The sequence below is a fragment of the Argopecten irradians genome, chromosome 12 (genome assembly GCF_041381155.1).
Source record: "Argopecten irradians isolate NY chromosome 12, Ai_NY, whole genome shotgun sequence".
Lineage (NCBI taxonomy): Eukaryota > Metazoa > Mollusca > Bivalvia > Pectinida > Pectinidae > Argopecten > Argopecten irradians.
The window spans coordinates 16546892-16569147 of NC_091145.1; the positions used below are offsets into that span (position 1 = coordinate 16546892).

Consider the following 22256-nt stretch of genomic DNA (forward strand, 5'->3'; position numbering starts at 1 on the left):
TCTATACAGGTGTTTGGGGTAAAATGTCAGGGGAGGGGGTGAGCGATGTATGAATTCAGAAACACAATTTTTGTATATGATGAGACGGGAGTGAGGAGGGATAAATATTACACTTTGGAGGAGGGTGATCGGGTGGTGTAGTGGTCAAGCCACTCGCCTTTTACTTAAACGCTTCGATCCCCGGTACGGACGTGAAAATTTAAGATTAGGGGTCCCCTGTCCAATCACATGGGTTTTCCGCGGTCAATCTGGTTTCCTCCCACACTAGTGGGCTTATATCTGGGCCATCGAGAGTGACTTTCATAGTTGTGTAACTTGTTTCACAATCAATGTAAAATAATTAAAGTTTATTTATTATTAGGGAGGGGTAGGGGTGTTAATTAAAGAGAAACAATTGAGTTAACTAGATAGGGGTTAGAAATAAAACTGATTAGGGCAGGGGGGGTTGTATATCAAAGACACACACACACCCTCTATAACACTAAGACTTGGAAGACAAGGAAGGGGTCAGAAAAGGCCAAAATTTTTGATGACCGGAAGATGGCAACACAATTTCATAATTATATTGTTTCATGCCAATTCAATCAAAAGTTTTCATCATCAACAATTTCAGTTCATAATAATGAATATGCACATTTTTTCACATCATGCATTAATTTAGCTTTTTAAATCTGTATACCCTAAAATCTTGTACACATGTACATATTGATAAAACCTAACAACATAATACATGTATTTAATGAGTACTGGTCAGGGTTGAGAAACCTCATATCTAGACCTGTAAATATGACTGAGAACATGTACATGTTCTGTACGAAACCAAATCATATGATTGACCTTATATGGGCGTGTAACATTCTTTAGATAATGTCTGTTAGGGAGTAGAGGTTAAAAATGAACAATTTATATAGTCTGCATTTAATGGGATTTCTGTCGTAGTTGTTTGTACGCCCCATTGTATGGTAGATAATACTATTGAAGCCCGACGACCCTCCGCGATACGGAGCCAAAGCATTATCGTAAGGGAAGGCGAGTCATTGTTAAAATGAAATGAGAAGGAAATGAATTTCATTCACCAATATAATGCACAACCTTGAACCTGACAAATTGTTGGAAAACATTTTATATTGATGTCTCTAACTGTGTAGTGTATTTACCACATCAGTAGAGATGAAGGTATACCGAGTACAGAAGGCATTTGTTGGGGAAAGGGGCTTTATCTTACCAGACAATAAATCAGCTGTTAACAGGTAATCAGTGGACTTGTACTTTAAACGACCGTGCTATTTATTGTGTTTTCGGAGAAAACCAAGATAAGAATCGCGTGATACCTTTGACCTTTCCATTAATACGTAAGGTAATTATTTAAAGGTATAGTTGTACCTTAAACATTGGGCGAGAAATTTATGAGTTCACAGGCGTTCTCTCAGCAGGTCAATATGCCTGAATATCGCGTTTTGATGTAAAGGTTTAGTGAATATATATAGACCAGGATATTGTATAACCGACCACTTATTTCAGAATTGTCGTTAACCCTATATGATCATTTGAGGGATGATATTTCAGTTTGTTTGTTTGATTTAATTAACGTCCAATCAAAAGCCAGGGTCATGTAAGGACGACCTCCTCTCTATACGGTGTGATTTGTGAATGACGCGTGTGGCGCGTTTTGGGAGACTGCTGTATATTGCGTGTTGTGTCTTCTTCTTTTCATATTGCTATATCACTGAAGCATGTCGCCTTTGACACCAAGCAACACATCCCACCCGGTCACATTATACTAACAATGAGCGAACCAGTCGTCCCACTCCTTTAATGCTGGAATTAGTTAAACTAAACATGCTTTGTTAGAGATTTAATTGTTGCTCGTTTGTTAACAGTATTACTTATCACCAATAAGCTGCGATACTTTGTGCCTGATCCAATTGTACATATAAAGCAATAAAATATGTTTGAACGAAAATAAATGTAAACAGCAGAATTTGTGATTTCATTAATGGTATATAATGTATGCTGCTTCGGAAAATACATCATCCCCTATAGACATTGCATCATATATCCTAATTATAAACGCTTTGGCAGCAATATGTTATTAAGAAAGTAAGAACTCCCGGAGGCCCAGCATCGTGATCATTTATCCTGAATGTTGACTCTGATGGTAACAGTTATAGCGAAAAACTCCCCATAGGTACGGTATCACGTCTCCCAATTACTAACACTCTGGCAGTAATTGGGAAGATGTGATCCCCCAATAGGTATCATATTAAATATCCCGAATATATACTTTCAATTTGACCTGTAACGTGATAGCATTCTTTCCGAAAGACAAATGGGTTTTCTGTGAACAGGAAAAGCATAACATGCTTCAATATCAAAATGATACTACTTTTGTCATATAAATAAGTCAGAAATTAAAACAAATATGTGAAAAGTAACATTAAAATACGAAAATTCATTAGTGCGAAATTAATTATCAGGTTTTTTTGGTAAACATTTGTAAGCGAATAAACGCAATAATTCTCTATAATAGTATCCGTCAGAGTATAAGTTTCTAGATAATGCAATTTTAACAAATTATTTCATACATTACAATATCACTATAATCTACCTCAAAATGTATTAGTCACTTTCTGCCGAGGAAGGATATTTACGTACTTTAGGTTCCGGAAGCTCAGACCCGCATCGAACAGCCTGTATGGTTTCAAATCTCTCGGTAAGCGAGCTCTCGTTAATCTCACGCCGCAATTTCCATAGATTAATGTACATTCAAAAGGTTTTCTGACATTGATATCCCAGCTCAGCCACGAGTGATTCATGTCTTCAAACGAAAATGAATGGTTCCATTTGAATAACAGATAAATTCAAAGACTGTAAATACAGACGTGTTCTTACTAAGGAAGTTTTTTTAATTATTGTTGTTTTATGGCTTTGATGGCGGTACCCTAGTTCTTAACTAAAGGTAAACCAGTACCTAAATTCAGCTACATCCTTTTTTCAAATTATGATTCGAATCCTGAATTGCACACTAATCCGCATCATAAGCATCTGGTAAATTCCAATAAAAATTGTTAATATGCTGAGTTTTTGCTGATTTTGTATAACCGAAGGCGGCAAAGCCTCTTTAGTCCTATTGTGTGTTATTCAGTTCGTTCAAAAAAGCCTATATGTGGTTACAGCATGACTTACTTTAGGTATCGGGGCTTTATTGTCTTTAATGTTCTATCAACAGTTATGACGTCATTTAGGGATGACCTAGGTCAGGAGATTGAGGAAAACATCGATCACCCTGCCTTCAATTAATACCTGACGCTTATATACCCGCTTGGGATTCAAACTCGCAACTTACCGGTAAACGGTGCCGCGGTAACCGAATGGTAAAGGTGTCTTTACATATTACCACAACCGCTCCACCTCTGGGTCGCGAGTTCGAATCCCATGTGGTGAAGGGCCGATGGTTTTTCTCCGGATACTCCGAATTTCCTCCTCCAACAAACTTGGCACGTCCTTACAAGACTCTGGTTCCTAATAGGACGTTGAATTAATAAACAAAAACATAAAAGGATTTAAAATAAATAAATAAAAGGAACATGTCACGTTACCCATTCGGCCACTGCAGCACCGAAACGGCTTGTTAAAGGTTAATTGCCGAAAAGATCTAAAAGTGTGTCAGGTATAGATATTCTACACGACGTCTTTTGTCAGATACTCTTTGTAACGGAGAATCTGTTTTCTGTCATTTTCGAGTGGAGAGTATGAAATTTGTTTAATTTATTTTTGTAGGGTCTCTTTGCGTGACTCCTATGTTCTGTGATCGTAATACATTAATATTCCAAATAGTGTAAATAATGATATGTTTGTTTTCAGCATGCCTGATACTCTGACACGTGTGTATATAACAGTATTCTACGATGGCCGAAAACGGACTGACAGAATTGTGTTACTAGTAACACGTTTTGTCAGCAAAATATGTACGTACAGATTTTGTGTCAAAAACCTATTGTTACAAGCATGCTATAGTAGTACGTTTTCGTCAACAAAATTTGTACGTACATATTTGTTGACGAAAACCTGTTGTTATGATAGTAGTAGATTTGGCTGTACACGAAATGTGTACATGACAAAAACGTGTAGTTTATAAATCTACTGAATCCATATACCAATTAACATTCCTTTTTTCTGTGATTGATTCTTACACGGTCATATGGTGACTTTACCTGATAAGGGCATCAAAACCAAAACGTGATGTTTACTTCACTGCAATGAGTCATGATACACAACGTATAAGACGTTCTCAGTAATAACCCATTTAGACTTATTGTAGTGCTATTCTTAGAACTATAGCGGTCAAGATTAAATTGAGCCCCCCCCTTTTTTTCCTACCTGATTTATACACAAAAACATCATAATATATGCAAGTTTACAACTACGGGTGGTATGTCTAGTTTTTACCATACGAATATGGCGGATTCGCAGTTGCAGGGATGTAATAAACTTTGAATGGATAAGTAGTTGATAATATGGTAACTATAGCATTCCGGGTTACCTTCAGAATTAAGTTTGGATATGTATTTAACCTCATGCATTTGAAAACAACAATAATGATGAAACGAAACTTCAAACTGCTTTGGCCTTTCAAAGCCTTTATCTGGTAAAGTCAGTATATGGCCGTGTAACAATCAATCACAGAAAAAAGGAATGTTAATTGGTATACGGATTCAGTAGATTTCTAAACTACACGTTTTTGTCATGTACACATTTCGTGTACAGCCAAATCTACTACTATCATAACAACAGGTTTTCGTCAACAAAATATGTACGTACAAATTTTGTTGACGAAAACGTACTACTATAGCATCCCTGTAACTATAGGTTTTTGACACAAAATTTGTACGTACATATTTTGCTGACGAAAACGTGTTACTAGTAACACAATTCTGTCAGTCCGTTTTCGGCCATCGTAGTATTCTGATATAGTAGCCTAAATGTCTAGTCTCTAAAACGAAAACAACTTCCTTACAATAAGCCTGGGTTCAGTGAAAGCACAAAAGTCATACAGGTTTGAGTGCGTGCCAAACACATCTACGCAAAACTGACCGTGCTAAAGATAGCCATTCAGCAATGAAATCGATTTAGGCCCGTTTACTACCTGTTGGTTCGGGATAAAATGAGCCGCTAGCACGACCATAAAACAATGAATGTTGAAGAAAACAGTTATTAATATCATGATGTATGGTGGCATATTTCTGCCATTGTGTTATTTTTGGTAAAGTCGCGGTCACTCTTTTCCGAGATAATTGTGTTGACCAGTCGAGTTATAACGCAATAAGTGCAAATAGTAATGTCGTCAAAACACGATTTACTACGACTTAAAACAACCCGTATAACTTATCTTACTTCAAGGTGTTTAGGTCGACAAGTCGTGCTGAACTTAACTTTGTCAATATCTCAACAATTTTATATCACGAGTGGTGGATAGAATTAACACGTTAAGTTAACATTACATGATCTAACACTGATTTTTACATACTGAATTTATCTCATACTTTCGAGTATAATAATACTGGTTAATTATGTGCAATACACACTTGACATTGTGATGTATTACATTGCCACCTATGCATTACAACTTTGTAATGTCACTGCGTCAACAGAATAACTGTTTCCTCGTAATATTTGAACAAATTGTTCAAAATACATACTGATTTTACTGTTAAGGAGGCGCGACCTTAGCATATGGGATATGGGTTAAAATGCAGTATTCACATATGCGGAATCGACAATATTGTTATTTTCTTAGAACTAAATGCTGGAGTTTTTCCATAATAACGGAATATTTTATTGCCAAATTGTAATAAAAAACGTTTAGGTATGAGAAGAAAATATTCTTTCATACTGTAGTTAAAGCAAGCCTCGGGTTATACTTCATCTGTCGGGGTTATTGCAACATGATATGATCCCGAGGGTAGAGAATCCACATCCTTCATATTTATATAATTATGTAAGACTCTTAAAGTATTGGACCATGTGAAGAGATATTAATTTGAAACAGTTTCTTCTATTTTTAGAGAATTTTAACCGTATCATTTTTTTTTAAGTTTTTGTTTTATTTCCTTTATGTTTCGTTTTTAACTTTTGATTATCACTTTTTTATTGACATTTCGACAATTTTGTTTGAGCTATATTTTCGAGCTCCTCCCCAATGGAATATACCTCTAATCTCATTTTGTTTATAATTCAGCTTCGTTTCATTATGTCGGGATTGTATTTTCTATATTTGTATGATTCCTTGTTTCATTTCAATTAAGGTTCATTTCCTAATATATACAGTAAGGTGTAGGACACCAATATTATTAATGTAGCGTGGTTAATTACGTCCGTATTGCGGACAGGCAATCACCTGTTATCACGAACACATCAGACATCCATCCTTATTTAGCAGTGTTAACTTTTCATATGGAATATGTATACATTGCAAAAATGTACGTTTAAAAAAACAAGTTAATACCCCTTCCCTTTTTCAATTTCATTTATTTTGAATCAAATCCAGACTGAAAATATGAAAAAAAATTGTTGGTTTCTAGGTTTGCACTATGTTCCCGGCGACCACGGCAGCCCCGTTTGCCCGAAACTTAGTACGCCGTGGAATTTTGGCTATATTTGTCTCTGCATTCAAGTTGAGCTAGGTCTTGCGAAGTTTTGTCACGGTGTTTTACGGATTACGTGGTGGACCGTGGATATAGGGGGAAAGGACTGCTCAAGGAGGTTAAAAGTACACTACGGTTTCCGTACGGTCTACCAAGGATGTCACTACGTTCAGTCTAGGCCCTCTAAGATTTTTTAAGGTTTGCCACGTTTAACACGTTTTGATCAAGTTACGATACGTTTTTCACGGTTCGTCAAGGGTTGTATGTCCAGAGCATTAAAGTTAAAATGAAATGATCAGATATGAAACAATATCTATTGCCGATTTTTTTTAATTACAAAATGTATCAAAAGAAAAGAAAAATCTGAACTAGATTTGGTATAGAAATATCGTTATCATATATTTAATGTATTATATAGCAGCCAGATAATAGGAGACAGCATTTTAATATGACAAAGTGTTTCAACGCAGATCATTTTTTAAGAAATGGTTCTATCTAAATAGGCTTTTTTGTAATAATAGCTTTGGTATAATTTGATGGTTAAAATGTGTTTGATAATGACCATTTTATTATTCATTAATACAAATACTCCATACAGTATAAAACATGTACCAGACCAATCAATGATACTCCGTCATGTATTGCTTGCAACGTAAGACCGTAATATGACGCAACACGCCGTAACGCGTCGGGCTTTCAATCGCTACAAGCTGTGATGTGCCTTGACAGAACGCATCGAAACGGTTGCTATCCACCTTGGCTAGTTGTGAAAATAGTGACAAACCTGGAAAAACGGGACAAAACGTGCAGCCAGTCTACATCAACCGTGATAAAACGTGGGGGAAAAAACACAACAGAAACTTGAAAGCACCGTGCGTTTCCGGGACACGTGCTAGCTTGCCGTTCCACCACGGCCGTTCTGTTACAGCTTCATACGTACTGTTACGTTTTGTTGCGTCAATATTTGTGAAAATCTATTAGCATGTGGAACTTTCGCACGTTTTGTTGGGTTAAATAAATGACGTAAGAAATCTACAGTTTTGACTTTGAAATTTAATGTATGGACTTTGGCCTGTCGGAAGGATATTCTGGTCTGTCCAATATATACTCTATGTGTTCCGTACTGAGTCTAGGATTGAACACAACATAGGTAGATTATGAGATATTTTTGTGAGATGTGTAACAATAGTGTCGAATTAGATTGAGATGAGTATAAAAATAATCAGGCGAATAAGTATGATAATTTCTGTGATTTTTACAAAACGCCTTATTTAAGACTTTTCTATTCAATTCTCTGTTTTGTAAATCAAATGTAAAATTTGGTGAGATAAGTAAACAGAATGCAAACCACTTTAGAGGGAAATATAAAGAACTCAAAACTAAAAACTTAACAAAGAAAGCATGTGATAATCTTGAGACGTTTGATTTAGTATGTTTTTATTGAGATTTGATAGCTACTAAATATACACTGTACATCGTTATAATCGTTGTATGTAATAGTATTGTATTATATTATAAGACTCTTCCAATGTGGATATGAAGGGTAGGGATATTCTTCCCGAGGGTCACAAAATGAAATAAATTCAGTAAAAAACGCGACTGCAATTTGATTCTCCATACATGAAAATTAAGTATTTCGATAGCACAAGCACTCATATAATGGTGTTGTGATTTCAAATGGACACATGTACTTTCTTTCTTTTAAAAGTGAATGCGTTTTCAAAATTGAATGTTTCGGTATTATTCCTGTTATGATTTATCTGCCACCAAGATTGCATGTTTATCTCCAATAATTGCCAACTAACAATCCTATCCTTTAATTGTTAAATATACATGAATCACACAGAATTTAATAAAATTTGAAAGCTAAGAAGATAAATTCACTTCACAATTCCTGAAAGCTTTCTAATGATCATTTTCCACGTTGCCATTGCATTCACTAAAACTTTATATCATGGTTTCAAAAAGGACTTATTTGAATTATATTCTTAACTGTAGTAATTGCAACATTTCATAACAAAACATTTAAAACAATATTATTACATGGTAATGCTCCAAATCTTGTGAATTTCTAATAAGATATATCCTTTTCAAGTGAAATGTTTGCTTTGACAAAAACAAACGTTTAACGTGAAATATCGTATACATGTACTACTTAATTTTCAAAAGCGTTTTAGATAATTGATCTGATTTCCGCTGTCTGGTCAGTAAATACAGGTTTTGTTCCACATGTTGAGGTGCAAAATGACCAAATGTAAACTTAAATATGCTCCACCGCCGATAGAGCATAAACCATACCCATTTAACGCTGACTGATGTCTAATCGTGTTTATATATGTCTATACAAAAACACAAAATGCAAACATTCAGTACTTTATTCCATATAGGGCGTAGTGTCATGGACTTTCTTTGAGACACAATTAATTATTTCTAATATTTGTACATTGAAGTAAAATAAGAAAATGAAATTTTCAAGGTTGGTTATACTGTAAAAACTTAAGAAAATACTAATTCGCCTGTTCCTGTTTTTGATAGAGAAACATACCATTCGTCGGTGGTGAAGCATCTTTGAGTAGAACATTGACTGAAGTCAAAATCATGTTACATAATAAGGAAAAATCTTTAACTTGAGTCTGCATCAGAGCCAGATAATGTAAAAAGATGTGACTAAAAATTAACTGTCCAAGGTTTGGGGACTTTCTTTGAACATAGTTGAATCATTAGTATACTAGTAGTAATAACGAAAGCAAAGCTTGCATTTGCTTCTCCCACGAATAATGCGACAATCCCTTCGTCCAAATGTCAAATCTTATCAGAACGTGTAACAAGACAACCATCAGGGATTAGGTGACCCAACCTTCACTTCTCAAAAGTGAGAGATGGCGCTACACGAGGCTAATTGTGATTTTACTACGACACGAACCCGTTTTAAGACTATTTTAAACAATATTTGTCGTCACTAATCTTTCATTGAATCTTTGTGTGGACCGTGTGATGTTGAATCTTAATTATCTGTAACAAGAGAGAACATTTAGCATTCAGACCGGGATTCCAACCCGGAACCGCTGGGCTGCCTGGTCACCGATGATCGACCCGGTCGAATCACCCTACGTACATACCTTTATAATTAAGGAAACTTGCGTTAAATGTCAATATTAGAATACGATCCAATACACTAATAACTAATATTACATTTAAAACTTGAAATACCATTCAGCTACTAGGACGAACTAGTCAGTACTGTTGTTTTAATTGTTGATATTTTGGGACCATTTATGTATTGAGCAGATTTCAGTTGGCAAGGAGAGGACCTTTGTCAATTATCAAATTGCCTTTGTCCAGTTGGTATTCATCCTTAAACAATTAAGTCTGAATACAGTTCACTAATACTCTTACTCGAGAGATTTTTCACTAGAAATATATAATAAATTAACAATTTATTCCTTCAAGGACGGGCCATACCGCCATTGCAAAAAGCCATCTCTTATGGTTGCCGGCACGACCATTGCGACATCACAATAATGACGTAAAAATAAGCGGATTGTCGCAATTTATGCACTGCACAACGCCAACTATGTTCGGTAATGCTACGTTGTGCAGTGAAAGAGTAAATATAGAAAAAAAACCAGTCCATAGATCACACTTTCATTATCCCGCGATCACGCTCTGTTCCTGTATTAATATCGAGTCTCTGTGCAAATGGAATCGTGACCATAAATCATATCATACCATAACTGATGGAAAAGAACATGAGTCAGAGAATGTCACAAAACGTGATGGCCTATCATGTTTGATCGAACAATAATGGAAACGGTGATATTGTCAGCAGTAGTTTTACAAAAACATAAACAATAAGATAATTGATGTAAATATCGCCGTCTTCATATGAAATCTGGACATGAGAGGACATTACTGTTATAGGTACCACTCTATGTTCTCTACCCAATTAATATCATGGCCAAAGGAGAGTTAACTCTTAATTGAAACGGTGTTATACGTGAGACCAGAGTGTGTTATAGAAAAGAGACACCATCTACGGTAAATATGGAATTCTACACTGTCTGGTTGTACATCACGTTCCGAATAAGGACGGCCTCTCATGTATGCGATGTGATACGAGTGTGGATGTCTATATGTTTTGAGTTTGTTTGTTTGATTACATTAACGTCCTATTAACAGCCAGGGTCATATAAGGACGGACATTCATGTATGCAGTGTGTAGCGTGTGTGAAGTGCGAGGTGCATGTTTTTGGAGACTGCGGTATATTTGTGTATGTGTCTTCTTGTGTATTGGAACTGTTGCCCTTTTTATAGTGCTATATCACTGAGGCATGCCGCCAAAAACACCAAGCAACACACCCAACCCGGTCACATTATACTGACAACGACAACAAAGCAACGTCGCGCATTCCCTGTATGCTGAGCGCTATGCAGGATCAGAAACTACCACTTTTATTGATTTTGGTGTGTCTCGGCCAGGGGACAAAACCCACAGCCTTCCTTCAACTCAAGGCCCAAAGTGAGGCAGTGCCTAGGGAGGAGGAAGTTAGGAGTGGTTAAGATGTCCCGACATATACAGACCGCAGAACCAAATGATTGGTTTTCGCTATATACGATACATTAACATTTTGGCACTGTCCCAGGTTAAATGGAGTTTTCAAGTCTGGTCACCTGTCACTAATTTTGAAGAATGACATCTCACTAAATTTTGAAGAATGACATCTCGAATACATGTGAATAAAAAGAAATGAAGATATACCATCTTGCTAAACTTTATGTGGGGGGTGCCATCTTATGTTGATTTCCAAACCAAAAATTGACAAAAATATTCATGAAATTTCAATATTGATTACCTCCCCCTGTCAGACACACACTTCACAGAATTTTAAAGTTTCTTTACATATTTTACATCTACATGTATTGCCCAACCCACACATTAAACATTTGAAACTGATGCGCCCTGAATACCCAATCAGCAGGCTCCGAAACATTCATCTCTGTATGAAATTTTGTGCCCAAAAGGGGATTTCCAGGTATCTATTTTTGGTTTGATTCTGCGGTCCCTATAATCACGAGCCTTGGAACTCTGAGTCCGATCGCGAGTACGAATCCCATGTGGGGCAGTCGCCGGGTACTGACCACTGGTCGGTGCTTTGTCTTCAGTTACTCCGACTTTCCTCTTAAATGACACTGGATGTTAATAGGACGATATACTAATTAAATGAAACCAAAGTGCGGTGTCTACTTTCAGTAGTAATCTTAGTAATCTTTCTGAATCATACTACAAAAGACATGAAACAATTCAACTATGTGTTAAGCTAGCCTAACCCAAAAACCAGACAATATGCAGCTTACAGCCGGACTATATGAATATTGAATTGTTTGTGCCTTTTTCAGCTTGATGGTGAGGTTATTGCACTACAAACCTATCGTGTTTACTCCCCAAGTAGAGTAGATATAGGCGGTTATGTTTCCCGTGTCAGTAATATAAAGTAGAAACTACTCCGGAAAAAACACCACTTTAATAGGTACCAATATATGCTACTCTTGTACCTTTGGGAATATATATATAAACACCAAATGATTCAACTAATCAATAACTGTAGTAATTACAAGGTCGCAGCCTCGCATTCCGAAAAAAATATACAGACGACATTACATTGTTATGTAACCTAGAGAGACACAAACAAGCTTTGAAAATACATATAATGTAAATAAGGATATATTCGCGAAAGGATATTTACGCCAAATCAAACTAAAAACTGTTCCCTACGTAAAAACTTTCGCGCGTAGCCTCTATATTCTAATTCTTTGTATATTAAAATCTAAATTTGATTGTTTGTATATATTCACGACGGACATTTATATTTTTTTTTTTTTTTGTAAATTGGACATACGGTTAAATGTGCCAGGGGCTTGAATGAGTTTGCTCGGCACTTTCATTGAATTATATTTGTTCGAACATCAACTGAAGCTAACAACGATAAATTAAAAACGGGATTCATCATGAAAACTAAAATATTAATTTTTATTTTGTAGCGGTTTATTTTTCGGAACATAGCATTCATATAATTAGCTGACTAAGAAAGCGGTCTTTCACGCTAATCGAATTTGAAGTGTATTCAATAGTATTATAAAAAAGACAGTGATGGATGAAAAGCGTTTCCTTCAATCTGTCAGCAAATGTTTTGTAAATAGTCTGTTATTAATAATGCCTACTAGTAATTCCGAACAGGCATGGTATCTGACACGCTTGATAATCTAATTATTGAAACTACCTTAATCCATTTAATTTAAAAAGAAACTGAATTTTATTTAAAACTGGCACATATCCTATTTTGCTTTTAAGGGATAATTGTCTAGTTAAACATCCTTCCCCCGAGGAACCTTCATTACTCCCATATTTCTGTTTTTATGTGTAAAGCCTTTTACAAAATTGTAAGGACGGTTTTTGCTTCTATTTCATTTGTTCTAGGATTTTTTTTTCCATTAGCGCATGACCCTGAAAATAAGGAAATTAGGTATTGCATCCCTCTGTGTATTCCTCTCCACCAATGCTGTGACAAAGGTCTTTAACGTTGAAACTTAATGAAGTTATCACCTGTTTCCTGCTGTTTTTCATTCAAACGATTTTATCAAATGGAATGACATTATTCGGAATTGAACAATAAACTCTCTCCCAGAAGGCTGGTCGTTTTTAACAGTTATCGCTTCAAATCAGCATATCAATAATAAATTAATCCAATTCTTATCTCGTCACAAGCCAAGTAAATATCAAAATACCAAAACTAACAGGAATGGTAGGTTAGGGTTGTTTCATACGGAGTGTACATGTGTGTAGTTTTAACTTGATACGTTGTCATTCAAGTAACTTTTGCAATTTGTCACAATGTTTATTTTTTGATGATTATTTAGTCCAAGATCAGTAACATATGACTGTACTTTCTGTCTTACAATGACATTTAGTGAACCAAACCTACAAATGGTATTCAATATGCATTCTAGTTAATATCAATGGTAAATATAACAATTACATGGCAAATCATTCTTAAAAAAAGGAAACACTTAGTTAAGTACAGAGCCATGTTGATGTAGAAGCTTTAGTTGCATGTGTGTCAATTTGGGATGTACAATTTCATTTGATTGAGGAGGTTCCGGTTTCCTGTCCATGGTCCAGACACACCGTATTCTAAACAAAGGAAGTTTCTGCTCCTGATTAGCTGTCAGCATAAAGGGAGTGTGACGACTTGCTTGCCTGTTGTCAGTATAATGTGACCGATTGAGGTGTGTTACTTGTTGTTTTGGCGGTCTGATTGGTCAAGAAGTGGTTTAGCCGGTCATATCCAAGCATGAAAAGATGACTGAAAAGAATTAAAGGATACCGGAGTTGATATATATGTTATTTTAAAAGTTTAAAAATTAAAACTTACTGTAAGCCAGTGTTATATTGTAATACTTGAGTTCCAGTCTTCTTCCGTATTTGTTTAAGAGTAAAGAAACTACAAACATGATTTCCTTTTCCTTGACATGCTTTACAATGAGATCAATTAATTGAATGTATTAAATACTTTCAACGCATACGTACATGAATACAAAACAGTTTTAAATGATTCAACAAAATACAGATATCGTCTTCATTACATGTCAGGAAAATACCACTAGAGGTCCCAGCTGGCAGTAGGGGTTCCGTAACGAGCTTTCGTTGTTGTTTTGTTTTTTTTTTTAATTGGGGAGCATGGTATCTATCGAGGTCGCGAAAGCACTTCAAACCGTTCAGTGAACATAATGAAGAACTAGTATAGCAACCCGCGCATGATACAACAATTTGACTTGTTCATGGCTTCATATGATTGTTCGGTATGTTATTCCAAGACCAGTGGCCAGTATGACATTCTCTAAGACCAAGATAACCTTAAGCTTGTTAGGCCAAACTGATTATGGCTTGGTATTTTTGCGAAGGTTTAAGTTCCCATTTTCTACGAGACACCGCTTTCAGACCTTCATTTATTTTGTAATAACTTGACATTTTGTGTATGATTTGGGAAATGAAAACTTTTAGATCCGGATCGAAGCGAAATAATTTCTTTGTGCAAATCAAGGATATCCTGATATAAAATATCGAATAACTAGTATAATTTCATTATGTAAACATACTTATTTTAGCGGTAGTTTTATTTTAGCGTATTCGAGCTTATTTTGAAGGGTTGATTTTCATGTACATTTCTACCCGCACTGATAAATCTTATACTTTATTGATTATCTTCGCATTTGCCCTAAAAGTTGACTGCTCTAGGTGTAATGATGATTTTAATGATAATCTATAATATCTAGATTTTCATTTATATTTCGTGAATGCCATTAGCTATTGGATACTAAGTGAAGTTGAATTGCAATTGCGGTGTCTGCAACCTCTTCTAACACAACGGCTATAATTTGCGTAGGGCGTGGAGAAATAAATAATTGTTCGGCTGTTCCAGTAAGGAGTTTGTAATACCCACGTGCCATACATAATGTTTTAGGTGACGTGAAGTTCCTTATCGATTGGATAGCATGTGATAATATGTTGTCATGTTATATAACAAACAACAGGTGACACATGTCGGTTATTGTTTATTCTCTGGAATGTCTGTAGAATATCGAAGCCAAAAATCTACGCTGATGTTGGGCTTGTTCATAGCTTGATACTTGAAAGGTTTAAAATCTAATTACTTACTCGGGTTTTATATGCAATATCAACACAGTTTTTATCACTCCTAGTAAATAACATTGACACATTCTTGCTCACTTTCCATTATCCGTAGAAAACATATCTTCAGAACCACGGCAGATTTATCAATCAACAACTTTCTACAAAATACACTTCACAGCCACGAGTAAAAAAAGAAAGACTAAGATGATCCTCTCTCTATATCTAAAGTGTCATAAAACACACTTCACAGCCACGAGTAAAAAAAGAAAGACTAAGATGATCCTCTCTCTATATCTAAAGTGTCATAAAACTGTTATGGTATCTAACCACGTTAAGATAATTGCTTTTGTTTCTATTTTATTTTTATTGTGATTATTTTGAAATAATCAATAAACAAATATTCTATGCCCGTGCGCTTTGTATCTTACGTCAGAAGTTTTAAGGCTAAGACTGCATGAGGTGTTATCTCTAATTTGATCTCTCTAACGGGAGTATGATACGACATGCTTTATTGAACGCTAGCAGTAAATAATTCATATGCCACGCTTGAAGCCTACGATTTACTCTGCATTTGTTTTCAGACAAAAGAAACCCAAAACGTTTGGGATTGCCGACGCCTTGACGACCTAAAGCAAAATAACATTCAGCTGATTAAGATATAAAATAACGTGTGAAAATACATTTTTCATTTTGTAATATTTATTTTCCAGATGGACATGGCCGGTGACAACCATAGTATGAAATATTTTGACTACGGACATTATTTGGAGCCTCTGCATGACAATTTCTCCGATGAAGCAGACGCACTGATGACTACAGATAACAACGGGCTATATCACACGACAAGGACGTTAAGAAATGTCTTTCTTCCTATAATAGTCATAGTGGGTTTAACAGGTAACACAATTACCATGCTTGTGTTTGTATCCACACACATGAAGAAGTCTTCGGCAACGTCATTCTTAGCAACGCTAGCGTTCGTTGACAACGTTTTTCTGGTGGCGTTATTCACAACGTGGTTCGATGGTAGTATTTCAAACATCATAAGGACAGAGAGTATGTGTCAAATACTAGTGTATGTGACGTATGTTGCAAGCTTTCTGTCGATCTGGTACGTAGTTGGATTTACAGCAGAGAGATATATTGCAATATGCCATCCATTCCGTTCTGTGATTCTGTGCTCAAGATTTCGAGAAAAGATTTATGTGGTGTTCCTAGCGGTGATTGCGGGGGTTTTATACAACTACGCTTTGTGGACTACATGCGTTGTTAAAGTGCACGGTGTGTATCGTTGTGGACATAAATTAAAATATTTAAATTTACTGGAGAAAGTGACATGGATTGACACAATTATCACTATGATTATACCATTTCTTCTCATTCTCTTGATGAACATCAAAGTCGTTTGTAAGGCCGCAGCCTTTCACCGGAAGCGGAAACATTGTTTGAAACCAAATGACTCATTCAATGGCCAACATTCCAGGAACAAAAGTAGAACGTTACGCAGCAAGCCACAGATGAGGGTAACAAGAACTCTTATCTTAGTATCAACAACATTCCTCGTGCTCAATTTGCCAAGTCACGTGCGGCGTCTTTATACGCTCATAATCTACACAACAACTCAACAAGACACGGAGATGTACCACTATCTCCTTCAGGAAATTACGCAACTTTTGTACTATTCAACGTTTAGTGTTAATTTCTTTTTGTATGCATTATATGGCAAACATTTCCAGAGCAGCCTTCGCTTAATGTTCAGATCTCTGAAGTATAAAATATGTTGTCATAGGACAAAAAAGCATCTGAACAAAATACCAAGTGTAAGATTTAGTCATTCCAAAGTTGTCAGCTTACAACTTAAAGAAGATATCAAATGCTTTTATCAGTCAGATCAAAGTTCGAAATAAGCGAAGGAATTTCATTGCCTATTGTGTTATAGCGTGTCATAGAGTGTATAGATTTTGGTTACAAAAATGGTAAGTCATTATCTGTATGAAATAAAACTCCACTTTATGAAAGGTCAAAGGGTTTAGGCTATCTGTTCCAGTAAATTCTGTGTTGATGGTAGATGGATTGTCGAAGTCCCTTCCTTCCAAGGCAGAGTAGGTAACGATTTATAGTATAAACGTGGAAGTTTATGCGAGGGGAAATTTTCGCTAATTACCATAAGGACGCTTGATCGCAAAAATTCCCTCCTCGCGTAAGATTATGTACATGTATAAACTTTTTTGTTAAAAGTATGAAAGTGTATCTATCGTGAAATGAACACAACACAGTGGAAGTTTTGTGCATTCAAATCACGGAATCAAGTACGCGCGAAAACTTCCATGTTTACAATATTCCTAAATATTTGTTAACATATATAAAGTGATACTTAAGGAGAAAACATATATTTTTATTTACCTTCTTACATAATAAAGACAGATAAGATAATTAAAATAGCATAAACATAACAATATAATACAGCAAATACTTCAAATACTGATTTGAACTTCAACGTAACATGACGTCAAACATCCAAGATATGATTGTCATGAGACTCTAAAGAGTTCCCATTGATTTTCAAAACCGACGGAAAAGGCGATTTTCCCCGAAATCACGAGCGAGATACTCAATCAATAGACCTTTGTGGCTTTATAACAAGGTCGGGGTTATATTTTTGTGTCCTTTTCGTTGATAATTATTCTCAATCCAATACAGAAACGTTTAAAGTTTGTAGTATTTTTCTTATCAATAACCCTTCTCTGGGTCGTTAAAATATCGTTTTTCTATAAAAGAGAGAAGAGGGACTATCTATATGCCATCAACGCGGTATTAGCTGATCAGACCACGATGTCTCGAAGCAAAAGGCACCGGCCTCGGTTAAAACTTAAAGGCCCAAATCAATTCCGAAACAAAATTTAAAAGCTGCTTAATAACAATAATAACATCAGGACATCTATACCGATAACCTAAAAGGGGGTTAGAGGGGTCATGTTTCGAGATATTTTGACCTGAATGTTTTGAACTATCATCATAGTTAAAACTACCATTTATTAAAATAAATCCCCCCGGATAATGTTTTATTTATTCAACATAAAACTATGTTGTAAAATGTAAAAGTGTATATATCGCGAAAGTGATAACATTTCGACTTGTTTACACATGCAATTCGTGATATCAAATAATCGCAAATTATCCATTGTTGCAGTATCAAGAAAGTGACTTTAAGATCGTTCAAGTGATCGAAGCATCCGTTTGGTGTTGTCAATATCAACGGTCATTTCAGTGCCTTAAAGTTGTATGGTCTATCACTTTCGCTCTTTTTGTCATAGTAAAAACTGTTTAAGTGTTATACACATTTTCCCCCGTCTGTCCGAGGTTTAAACTTTCTACTTTTACCACTTTTTATAAAGTTGCAGCTCTGGAAGTATTTTTAATTATAGAAGTAAAAAATCTTTTTAACGTGTACACGTCAAAAATAAGCTCGAAAGATGCCGAATCATTCCGAACTCTTCCGAACATCGTCGCGACAATCTCGAAGTAACACGAGAGTTGTGAAACCAAATGTCAATTTTTTTTTTCATAAACAAAACATGCGGTCGACCTCAGCAGACTGGATCTACAAAGACAATAATGCTTGCACATTACAATATTTAATACACACAATATTGAATTACGGCAATGTGTGAATTAGATGTTTCAAATACTCGCTCTGTGGACATATACCAGCCCGATTTGCTCATATTAGCCAGAAGGAAAACGTAAACAAACACATGTGCGCTTACGCTAGTTACCTGGATCACCACGTGCAGGACGTGTGGACACAAGTCACGCGGTACGATTTGGAATGCCGACAAAAGCCGAAGGTACTGAACATGGCGGTGATTGAAGGCGCTGTATTCAAAACCAGGAATATATGATCCCTAGATTTCGGCGCTCTTATAGGCCGACATATTCTTTTGGGGAGCTTAATCAATAAGTTACATGTGCATGTTCAAATATCAAATGTTTAAGCAATATATCGTTACAGTGAAATATCCAGAAATACAACTTTAATATCGAATTTTATCGCTGCATTCTCTGGGCTGTTGTGGTTACAGACGAATATAAATTACTGCAACGTTCTTCAATAGGCCCCTTATTATCAAAATCCGCATAATATTCTTAAGTCTCCGCTAATGCAGCAAAGCTAGAAAAGAAAAACCTTTTCAGGCAAAAATGTTGTTACAGTGTATATATAATATAATCGTTTCTACCACAATGTGTCGATTTATTCAACTCTCAGGCCATTGGTTATATGTACACACCGTTGATTATATATATTGATATTCCACTAGTGGAATATAACCTTCCGGCGTTTTGATTGGTGGAGAAATTGACCTTTGACCGGTACTACTTTTTCTACCCCACGTGATCAATGTTTACGTCGTCTGCTTTCAACGTCAACATCATGGCTGCGATGGACGAAGATTTGGTCAATATTGGCGACAGAGTGAAGCTATGTGACGGGGAAAGGGGAGTAATCAAGGCTATTTCAAAGGCAGACACTAATTATGGTTTCGACCGATTTGAAATTCAGTTTGATTCAGGCAAAATAGCAACTGAAGCCCGGTATCGGTTCGACGTCATACCGTCATGCCCGGGTCGCGACGTTACAATATCACAAACTAACGTTAGATCTGTCACGATATCGGAAACCATTCAGAGTACATTAACACCCCCAGTTGATAAGCCCCATGATCTATATTTGTCAGACAAAGATTCATTAGAAGATTTTGATGTTGACAGATTCATTGCTTCAGAGGTCAACAAAAACACTAAGAAAAAAACTGATTTAGATATGAAAAAAGTACGAGATTTTTTTTCAGAGTGTTCTCAAGGAAAACAGGCCATTAGAATCAATTCCGCCAGTTCAGCTGAACAAGTTACTTTGTATCTTTTTTATGAATGTTAGAAACAATCATGGAAAGGAATATGAACCTGCTACCATTAGAAACATGGCATGTAGCATTGATCGGTATTTGAAATCGAAAGATTACGGCAAACAACTAACAACAAGTGTAGAGTTTTCTAAGGTAATGGAGGTTATCAAATCTAAACAAAAAAGCTAAAACGAGAGGGAAAGGGCAATTTAGAAAAGAGGGCTGATGCTGTTTCAGACAAAGACATAGATAAATTGTATGACGTAGGTCAACTTGGTTCACACAACCCTGACAGTTTGTTAAGAACAGTTTGGTTTCTAAATACTGTGCAATTTGGCATTCGAGGTGTTACTGAACACAGGGATATGTGTTGGGGGGATATTAAGCTATGTAAAGATTCAGAGAATGATGAGTACATTGAATTTCGTGAACGGCAAACTAAAACAAGGCCTGGATCAAATCCTAAGAATGTAAGGGCCGTCCCCCCGCGCGCCTGGGCTACCCCTAAAACCCCATCACGCTACCCTGTCGCCACTTATAAGGTCTACCAATCTCGCCGTCCGCCAACATACTGCCATGATGATGCCCCCTATTATATCGCCACTAATACAAATATGGACAAATCTAGCAGGTGGTTTAAGTGCCAGCCTGTCGGCGTAAATAAACTGGGAAGATTCATGACTACAATGGCAGAAAATGCAGGTACTATTTTATGAATTCATCCTAAACTTCCATTATAATAAACAGCTGTTGTCAACAAAATAACAAAAACTAAGCCCCGCCCCTTTCAGATTGTACACAGGCTATACAATGTATTACAGTGTGTACTGAAACAGTACACGATGTCATGTTGCATTTCAAAATTTCACACAACAGGTCAAGGTCGATTGTCCTGGTTATTTGCACTTTAATACTAAATGATTACTGAATTATGACCCGTGATACAGGATTTTTCAATATTTGCAATAAAAATGTTTTAGGCTTGACGAGCAAAACAGGGGGAAATGGAAAGCGCCTCACGAACCATAGCGCAAGAAAGTATCTTGTACAGAAGTTGAATGATAACGGGTTGCCTCCCAATCAGATTATGCAGGTATTAATAAATATTCTTGTACGTTAAATAATAACAAAATGTGTGTTTTTAATGCAGACTTACCTTTATTTAAGAAAATACATCCCATCACAAATATTTCGGTACAGTAGGGCTACTGTAACTTTTTTACGAATCACTTGCATATTTTTGCATTTTTTTTTTATCCTTTCAGATTTCCGGACACAAGAACATCCAGAGTATTAACAATTATTCGACAATAAACTCAAACCAACATAGGATGATCTCAAGAACAATTGTCGAACGCGCACTCAGAGCAGATCGGTCAGCCAGCAAACAATCCATCATCCGGCCCCCGGCCATCATCACTAGTGTCATCAAACGGTGATGTTCAACTTCAAAACGTATCAAACAGACCACCATTACCAAACACGCTCCCGTCATTGTTTTCGGGACCCATTAATGGTGGATCTTTCACAATAAACATCAAAAACAAGTCCGTGTGTACTTGTAGGAAACGCCAAAGGCCAAGGGTGCTTTACTCCGACAGTGACACGGACTAGAGTGGGTTGAACATTCCGCGCGGGAAAATTACGTCACATGCCGAGGCCACACAACTGTTAAATTTGCGCGCATATAGTCCCCGGTCAATATGATTTAAAGAGAACGAAATGACTGGGTTTCGGATATCAAATACATTTAATTATCATTATTTTATAGAAATATTTGTGTACTATCAATTATTAAAGTAATAAAAATAATTACGAAATTGAATGTTTTGCATATTAATTAGTTTCTGTATCATACAGGTTATATCACTACGCCTAATTTGCATACAGAACTCTAGTAAAAAAAACGTGGGCCTATAGTGTCACGAAAAACATTGTGGTAGAAACAGGTCACACCACTCGCAACTATTGGATATTGAATTAATTTCCCTCTCGTGAATTATTTTTTAAAAGATTACA

At 36.1% G+C, this 22256-nt stretch overlaps 1 protein-coding gene across 3 annotated transcripts in view; it reads left to right on the forward strand.

Moving 5' to 3' along the window:
• The window catches only part of LOC138336245 (probable G-protein coupled receptor 139), a 62519-nt gene extending 44172 nt beyond the window's left edge, over positions 1-18347 (forward strand). For all 3 annotated transcript variants that reach the window (XM_069285645.1, XM_069285643.1, XM_069285646.1), the window contains one exon: positions 16044-18347. In XM_069285645.1, coding sequence (XP_069141746.1) covers positions 16044-17240 — 1197 coding nt within the window. In that variant the 3' untranslated portion in view covers positions 17241-18347. The remainder of the gene's footprint in view (positions 1-16043) is intronic.
• The last annotated feature ends 3909 nt before the right edge of the window (positions 18348-22256 follow it).